Here is a 9861-nt window from a genome sequence, read left to right as displayed (position 1 = left end):
TTTTCTAAAATAGTCATGTAACCTAAAAATGTGCTTCATACAGTGACTGCTGGTTTTAATCAAGTCAAAATGTTAATCTTAACACTTTAACAATAATGTTTCATTTGTTAATATAAATTAATATTAATTAGGTATCATTAACTAACAAGAAACAATGTATTTTAACAGCATTTATAAATTTTTGTTTATGCTAATTTATGAAAATGCAATTGTTCATTGTTAGCTCATGTAGAAAATGAATTTACTAATGTTAAAAACAGATTAGCATACACAAAAATAATACACACAAAAAATACTTTCCCTATCATCAGTTTTTACTCAATCCTCCCATGTTCATATTACAAAAAAAGGATGTTATTTATTTATTAAATTAAATGAGTTGATTCAACTAAAAAATGTCTCATAAAACACAGATGATCGATTCGCGATGATATCCCGCGACCACCACCCACTCCCACTGAATCGACTCAACTACATTAGGCCAAGGAAAAAAAAATGTATGAGTCAAATCAGGTAGAAACCGCTCTTAAAATGTAACAACTTCACATTTCCATCTTTACATTCTACTTTCAAAATTTGCAGTTACATTTAGGCCTACTGTACTTGCAGTAAATTTGTTGTTCAATCCTAAATGCCCTTTTTAAAACACGGAATCAGCTGATAGGAAGGGGGGACAAAGAGTCTTTAATCAGTACTTTGTTTTTTAACAGACCAAAACACAAGAAGTGGGTGACAGAAGAGAGAGCAGATTCGTGCTATCTCAGGGCATCCTTTGGTTTGAAGGGTAGCCTACCACATTGGGGGCTGCTAGAAATGTGCTGTGGGGTGAGAATGACTCTCGATTATAGCTTTCATGGACTCTTAGATAATACAAGTCACCGAGCAGACCCAAGGTTGAGCGGCTCATTCATAACTTATGTAAACCTGCCCGAACAGAATGCACCGATGATGCGACTGCGAACAGGTGCGCCTCAGTGAGGTAACGATGTAAATTCAGCTAAATGCTTGCGATTGCGAAGATATAGTGTGATCATTATTTTGGTTTATTCGACAATTTAACATATTTGCAACGAAGTTGTCAATCAAAAGAGACAATAGCTGTATTTGTGGTTTACAGTGAGTAGGCCTAATACTGTTTGGACACTATAACGACGATTTTCAAGTTCCATATGACGGGTAACTTGTGTCACTTAGCGCGTATTCGGTCTTTGATTGACTAATTGCCATTGTGCATGCGATACTGAGTCAAGACTCAAAAGATGGACGTCCACGAAGAACTTTAAAATAACTCTTTCATAACTTACCTTAATGTAAATGGCAGAACTCAAACAGGACCAGCCATGACTTGCAGTTGAGGGAGGTAGTTTTTCCAGTCCTCAGGAGAGTCGCGTTATTAGTTTTCGTGAGGTCTCTCTTTCTGTCTTGCACGCTGGTTTAGGATGCTCGCATAGTACATCTTCCACGCGCACAGCACGCGACAGACTGCACAGCAGCGCAACTCGACACTCTTATTGGAGAGTCAGAACCTCCATGTACATGTAATCTACCTGAAAACTGCCCTTTATACACTTTAAAATAGGGACTGGAGCCAAAAGTTAGAACCACCTTAAAAACCCATATACAAGGTTTTGTTCAGGCTGAAATAAACTACTTTTTTTACTAGCCATCTCAAAATACCGATAGCCTACTTAGAAGGGTATTTGAACCTCACCTGCATATGAGATTCAGCATGTTACATAATACAGGTTTTCAAACTTTTTTGATGCAAAGGAACCCCAAAATATGATGATGACCTTGCAAGAGACCCCATAATAACATGATATTATAAAGACATGTTGTTTGCTAAATTAAAATAACTGTTTTTATAGCGCTGTTGTACTAAAGCAAAATTATATATATATATATATATATATATGTGTGTGTGTGTGTGTGTTTCATTTTTACAGTGTAAACCTGAAGATAATCATTTTCAATTTAATACAAATTCACTTTCATTATAAATGTTTTTTTCAGGGCAGCTTAAACGAGAATTTTAAACAACCCTTATTTGCATATAATTTAATATAATATAAAACAAATCTGCATATAATTTAATATAATATAAAAACAATAATACAATTGTTTTTATATTATATTAAACTATATGCAGATTTGTTTTTATTTCGTAATGTTTAAAAATATGGCTGTCATTAGAATAAAATAATTGTGATTAATCTCAAGCTTTCAGAATTTAACTGTAATAATTTAGAAATGTTATCCTTTTTTTCAAATGTTTTTTTTTTTTCAGACTTCCCTGCAGCCCCCTGGGCCCCATTTTAAACCCTGATAAAAAACAAAATACACACTGTGTTTCCAGACAACCAAATGGATGCTAGTATTAAGAATTATGAGTGAAATTAAAAAGCTCACATAACTCATGACTGAATGAAATATAACTTGACAGAAATATTATTGAATGAATGAGTAATGATTAAGTCTGTATTAGAATTACAATTTATAAAAAATAAAAAAAAACATTCACAAGGCAAATGCTGAATTACAGTTCTCTGCCATGATCAAAAATGACATCCAAAAATAAATTATAGAAATATCCTGAATAAGAGAGATGATTGCATATTAATTTATTATGATTTTATAGAAGTAACAACAACTATAGTAACTTTGGTATTTAATAGAAATTATGATAGCCATGGTACATTTTTGAATAGATCAAGTTCACAAGCATCTTTTTTTTTTTTTTTGCCATCAGGACTTGCATAACATGATGCCAACTTTGAACAAAATCCCATTACAAATTAACTTATACATAATTTCACACAAATGAAAACAGAGACACAAAAATAACTGAAGAATGTTTTTATAACGATATTAAGCTGCTAGACACATCTTGTGAGAGTGGAATCAATTAATGAAAACATTTTAACATTAGACAATAATGCTTTGTTCCAAAAGACAGAGACATCTATGGAGTGCATCACATCCAACCAGTTTCTTTGACCATGATGGATTATATCATACTGGATTTGGAGGCCTTGATAGTGATTGAGCTGTCTGTGACCTTAGTATTAAACAATTCAATCATGAACTTGTTTTTTAGTCTGTGGAGGAAGTGAATAAACCTCACCCCGGGCCCATAGTTGGAGAATACATGGGAGACCTAGTCAGATATACATACATCATGTTGTCACACAACCATAAAATACTTATGAAAATTAATAAATGTATGCAAATATGAATATGGATGTAAATGCACGTGTGTGCTATACCTTTTTCCAGGTGTGTGAGTAGCACTCCAGGTTCTCTTCAGGGCTACAGGTGTGTTTCTTGATGACCGTCATACCATCAGCACCCAAAAGCTTCACGTCAAGCAGATAGACAGACTTATGAAGTTGGCTTTCCTCATACCTACACATGAAGGGACAGACCCATAGAACATTGTAAGTGAAAGTAGTATATTTTACAGTAATTAAAATGTGGTTGTGGACATTTGAGCTTCCAACAAGGTAAACAGAGGTGACCGTTTCTAAAATAAACATTAACAGCTTTGTTAGAGATTACAATGTTCAGGCCACAAGACATTTTTCAGATTCCTTTGCCATGTCAATTTTCTTTAGCTGTAAACACGTAACACAATTTTTTTGTTACATTTTTTACTCTTCTTTAAAGCTCAGTTTGTTGATGATACTTTTAGCAGACATACCTCATGTTATAAGCAGTTTACAACTCACCAGTCTTCAATGACTATCTCAGGCTGGAACTCATCCAGAAGCTGGTCCCACAAACCTTCTACCTTAAGGTCCACACGCTGCTCTAGAGAAAACCACCTGAGATAAAGAAGCATAAAGGTCATATGAGACAAATTATATTAAACAAATACACTATATTGTAAACTCATACTGAGCTAAAGAGTCCCACATTTCAAAGTTAAGAAAATGATCTCATCACATAATAGAGCGCATCTTTTCCAACCCACTTTTTCAGCTGTCTGAAGTTGTGGAAGTATTTTTCACATTCTTTTCTTCCATAGGCATTTAATAAAATCCTTCATAAAAGAGGTGAATCACACTATTACAAACTTTAATTTGAAGCAAAAAATTATTTAAAAATCAGACAAAAAGACAAAAGGTACAAGGCTGTGTACTCACGGTCACGTGACACCATGCGAGGAACGGACGTGTGAATGGCGAGCTCAGCGCACTCTGCTAGTTTTAATACTTTTATGACATAAACTGGTGTGAATCGATACACTCTGTTCCATAACTGTTCTAGGAGGACAATATTTATATTTATATGCAAAGCGATTTACAAAAGAGGAATACATTGTAAGAGCATCATCTTAAAGTGACAGTGGTATGAAAAGTGCTGAATTTCTAAGTTTCACTATTTGTAATTGAATGGGATTATCTTTTTACAAATTTGGAAATGTACTGTATGTGTTTGGGAATACTTTTAATGGGTGTATTAAGTGACTTTATAGACACCCGGTAGAGGTGGTTCAAACTACTGGATTAATTTCAGATGAATTTACTCTGGATAGGGGCACCCAGCAGGGTTGCCCTCTTTCCGCATTATTGTTCTGTCTTGCCCTGGAACCATTAGAAGCATTATAAGAAAGTAGGATGATGTTCCAGGGGTGGTGGCGGGAGGTATGGCACTTAACTTTTGCTTTACGCAGATTATATTTTATTGGTCTGAATCCAAAGCTTTGGCTCTGACAGCGTATTGCCCGGTATTGGCTTTTCGACCGGGCACCTTCCAGTGGCCCAAACATGGCATTATGTATTTGGGTATTTTATTCCCAGCAAATTTGGGTGATTTAGTTAGAGTTCATTTTGACCCTTTAATAGAAATGTTTGAGCGAAGTGGCTTCATTACATTTATATATGATTGGGAAGGTTTATGTTATTAAAATTAATTGTATTCCAAAATTCAACTACTAGCTACAATCTCTCCCTGTAGATGTCCCCCTCTCTTATTACAAGCAATTTGATAGCATAGTGAAGTCCTTCATTTGGAATGGGAAATGTCCCAGATTGCATTTCAGTAAGCTGCATAGGCCGATTGACAAAGGTGGGCTAGGCCTACCCAAGATTTTGTTTTATTATTATGCATTTGGGCTCAGACCTTTGGCTCATTGGTCGCTTCCTCCAGAGAGCACATTTTTCGCCATTGCAAAGCCTTTCTATCAAACTAATCGGAGAAGTTAAGTTACACCCCGTTATCTCACATTTGCACTCGGTATAGACAAAAGTGTCCAGAGTGTTTAATTCAGACATTTATTTAAATGTTGCTTCGAGCATATGACTGAACCCAAAATGAAGTATTGTGAGGGAGATTAATACACTCTGTGACCAATATGAGAGTGGAGTGTTGAGATCCTTTGAAAATTTGAGATTCCCAGATCTCAGTTCTTTAGGTATTTACAGCTGTGCCACCTGCTCTGTACTATTTTTGGGAGTAGCATACACCCCACTAAAGTGGCAGATACTCTGGGAGTGGTGATTACTGCTTTTGGAAGAGGTCATGATGCATCAGTGTAATGTATTACTCACTGCTAATTCAGAATCGGGGGGACAGAGTTTCAACTTCTCTCAAGAGATTATGGGACAGAGATTTTAACTTTTCTAAAAAATGCCAAGTCTACATCTAGAGATGCAAGGGTTCGTCTGATGCAATTTAAGATTTTCCATTGATTCTATTGGACCCCCTCTAGATTGTATAGGCTTGGTCGTTTCAAACATTGCTAATGATGTAATCAAATAAAAAATAATGAAAAAATATAAAACTATTGATTTAAAGTATATAATTATAAAAATAACAAAAATATATATATTTTTTTATTGCAAAATATTCAGATATATACAAATATAGAAGTGTGTAGGAAGGCTGGCTCAATTGCATCTGTCATGTGAGTGGGAGATCCCTGAAGTGCTTGGGTGCAATTCTCTGATAGGAGAAGCATTTATTTTTCAGGATCATGGGTAGTTTAGTTCTTTATCAAGAATTTTACTACTAAAAATGATTTCCAAAAAGTTCAAATCTGGGGACTCGTGGCTTCAACAGGAGCTAACACCATCGATTAACTACTTCGGAACTCATGGTACGTCAGTAATCGTTAAAAATGTATGGGATTTTTTACTTCTAAAACCCGACTGTGGCACTATATTAGCTAAAGGTGGAATAGAATTTAAGGAGAAGGACTACTTATGTCAAAGTTAAAGTCTTAACCAGGGTTCATCCAGAAATTGCCTACATTTCTGGAATCACAGTCCTGGTCTATGTCATCATTGTAGGTTTAAGCAAGGCAATTAAAGGCGGCTCCCCACTAGTTGATTTTTTGTCATTATTCAGACATAAGCTCATTCAGACATGTCACTGAATAATTAGAGGAAGCCTAGGCATGTGGCCACATTTCTAAGAAAAGCAAAAATAGTCAGTAGGCATGACAACCCTGACCAAAATTCAGTCGTTTTGAGCTGACTAGTGGGACATAAGCAACTGCACTGTATTTAACATACAGTACGGAACATTGGAGATAAAGTTTCTATAAAATGACAGTTAACTAAATAAAGTTCCTCATACTAGAACCTGACTTTTATATGATTTTACAAGACAATTTCTCTTCACACAACTGTCTGGGACTCACCTATACTGAGGCATGTGGCAGACAACAACCCCAGGAGGAATTCCAGTGTCATATGGCAAAACCTCTGTACTAGAGTGCCAGCCGGAGAAATTACCTAAGATCAAGATCCAGGTTTTGGATTGTGTAATGGTTGAACATAAATAACAGAGTGTACTAAAAACTCTTAGGTCATCTTTTGATTCAGCATAATACATTGAGAATGGCAAATGATTTTGGGTGTACATTGAGTTAGTTCAATCTGTTAACAATCCATGTTTTAGTCAATAAGGTTATACATGGCATGACTTCACATTACAGTGGATGTACAATATATTAGTGGTGAGCTCACACCATGGATTTATAGACAGGAAACATATTGTTTAAGTTGATGACTCACCATCTGGTTCAAGCTTGGGTGGTTGATTTGCAGGGGGTCGTTCTCCCGTAACATGGAGTTCAGGTGGTGGGATGGTGTGGTTTACACCTGACCGTGGAGCAAGAAAAAACAGATGATTTCCACTAAATCATAATACAGCGAAGACATGGCATGCCTGTTTAATTTGAGATTGCCTTGCACAAGTAATGTTTAAGGGATAGTTTACCCAAAACTTACAATTCTGTCATTATTTACTCACCTACATGTAATTCCAATCCAAACAAATGTGACTTTATTTCTTCCATGAAACACCAAAGGAGATGGCAGAATGCTAGAGTCAAGTCACCAATATTTTCTTTATATGAAATCAAAGTAAATGGTGACTGAAGCTATCATTCGGTTAACATCTTTAAAGTTTCTCGGAAGAAGGAAAGTCACACAGGAACACAAGGGCGATAAAATGATGGCAGAATTTTCATTTTTGGGTGAACTGCACCTTTAAATCAGTGTTACAGAGGGACAATTCTTTTCATGTAGACTGTGGTATTATTGCTGGTTCTGTTTTAACAACCTCGTTGGGAAATAACATCTCAATTAAAATAGTCTAATATTTAGAGTTCAACAATAAAATGTGGCTGAACTTAAACACGTACTAAGAGCTCGTTTGCACACCACCAGGAATACGAAATAAGGTACACTCTAATCTCAACATGAGTTTTATGATTACTTCACCAACCCAGCTAAAATGCAAAGAATGTATCGAATCATATGTTGCCTTGCAGTGCGTGTATATGCGACAGTGTGACGTCATTACCATAAGGCGAAGGGTTCTGGAGCAGATTCCGTTCAAATGGCTTCTTCTCGTAAACCGATTTCCAGTCCACGCTGTCGGGCATGGGCACACCCTGTGCCCCCAAACTCCACTCTGAATCGCACTTCTGTCTCCATTCAGCCGCCATTTCAGACTGTTAGTTCTACGCGTTGCAGAAACTAGAGGAAGTGTTCATTGTCGTCTGCCCCACCCCAGAGGAGATTAACGCAATAAACTTCACTAAACGTTAAAATAAGTTTGAGTCACTGCAGTCTCATTATAACGGTTCAGCTGTTGAACCCCCCAAAAAAATTGGCCAATACGTAGCATGTGCGGAGAAATTGCCTTAATATTAGTTGACATCAAAATTAAAGTATTAATAATTTAATCAAATGATTAAACAAGAAAGCAATAATTGAGTATGTGAACCTAACCCAATATCGGGCAGTCATTGACCCATTTATACAAAACAACACAGAGAAGTCCTGAGGACGAACATAGATAACCCATGAATCACGACTCACTAACGACCCCTCCCATAAAGAGAACATCACCAGGTCAATGTAAAAGCAAATAGTCAAAGTTCATGCATGCATATGTTTTAACAGAGATTATTTAACAGAGATGGGCCACTTCTATTTAAATGAATGGGAGAAATTGGAACGCTCAACCAAGAAGATCTAGCACCCAACGTTTAACGTATGTAGAAAGGAAGTCCCGCCTTACAGTTGAACGAACCTATCACCTTTAGATACAGATATAGCCTGCCAAACAACTCGAGAACGCGCATGCGCATTAACTATACAAGCCGGCAAATCGCGTTTTATTCGCGTTATATGAGGGAAAGAATCACAATTATGATACCAGTATTGTCAGATTTTATTGTTGATTTGAAATATGTTCTTTTATCGAAATATTGACCAACCGTTGTTGAGATTTTGCTCTTTCTTCATTCCAGTAGATGGAAGCTGCACTGGCATGACTGGAAATAGCCCCCGAGAGCGATCCAAAGATGGCCGACAGTGGACTGACTTGTTAATAAGTCTATGGTCTTAGTCAGATGAGGAGCTTAAGATTTATGAGGGTTCGAAAAGTATGTTTGATATGAGAATTTGTTAACACTTTACAATTAGGTTCCATTTGTTAACAACATAAGTTAATATGAACTAACAATGAACAATATTTTAAAGGCATTTATTAATCTTAGTTAATGTTCATTTCAAGACATACTACATGTTTCAAATCAAAAGTAGTATTTGTTAACCTGAACCAACAATGAATAATTGTATTTTTATTAACTAACATTAACAAAAATTAATAAATGCTTTATGCTGCTGTAATATATATATATATATATATATATATATATATATATATATATATATATATATATATATATATATATAAGTTGTTTGTTCATGATCTTTCTAAAATAGTGCCGTGGATGGCCACCTTGCTATGGAGCTCTCCAGTTCCCTATCGATTCAGTTCACTCGACATTGCATTTGAACGCTATGGGTAAATCAAGTTGAAGCCCTTGTATCAATCTTGTGATTTGAAATTATGTTTGAGCTCTGCCCCTTTAGGTGCACATTTGCCCTATATAAGCGGGAATTATTTCTTCAGAATTCCTTCCTTCAAGACTGTCATTGTCTTGTCTTGACTATTAAGGATCATCTCATCTTGATCAGCCCACTCTTCACCGTTGACGGACACCCTTCAGAGGACAAGATTCCCTGCAGACGCATCAAGTTCTTTGCCACAGTCCAGCACCTGCAGTGAAGTTGAACCTGTCCCCTCCAGTGTTCTGGTGAAGAAGTCTCTCCGCCTTGCCACCAGATCGGGTTCTTCGGGTTCTACCCGCTTCACGCAGCATCCAAGAAGGAGTTGTGTCCGTTCAATATATATTATATAATTCCATCCAAGTGATGTGATCCAAACACACATAAAAGAGACACTATTGTGTATGCGTCTTTTTAAAGATGTCATATCGCAAGTGTTCATGTGAGTGACACATCGCTCCATCAGACCAAATTGAGAGCTGCCGCA

General features: G+C 36.3%; 1 protein-coding gene across 1 annotated transcript; it reads right to left on the bottom strand.

Annotated features, from left to right (window-relative positions):
- Positions 1 to 2606: 2606 nt before the first annotated feature.
- LOC127640758 (F-box only protein 50-like) lies at positions 2607 to 8103 on the bottom strand. The gene is made up of 6 exons (XM_052123490.1): positions 7816 to 8103; positions 7023 to 7109; positions 6647 to 6740; positions 3729 to 3824; positions 3267 to 3405; positions 2607 to 3157 (listed from the first exon to the last, which is right to left on the bottom strand). The coding sequence occupies exons 1-6, from the start codon at positions 7958 to 7960 to the stop codon at positions 3008 to 3010; spliced, it is 711 nt and encodes a 236-aa protein (XP_051979450.1). The 5' UTR covers positions 7961 to 8103; the 3' UTR covers positions 2607 to 3007.
- Between the last annotated feature and the right edge of the window lie 1758 nt (positions 8104 to 9861).

The sequence above is a fragment of the Xyrauchen texanus genome, chromosome 4, assembly GCF_025860055.1.
Source record: "Xyrauchen texanus isolate HMW12.3.18 chromosome 4, RBS_HiC_50CHRs, whole genome shotgun sequence".
Lineage (NCBI taxonomy): Eukaryota > Metazoa > Chordata > Actinopteri > Cypriniformes > Catostomidae > Xyrauchen > Xyrauchen texanus.
Note: the sequence above shows the minus strand (reverse complement) of the source record. Positions and strands in the feature narration are given on the sequence as shown.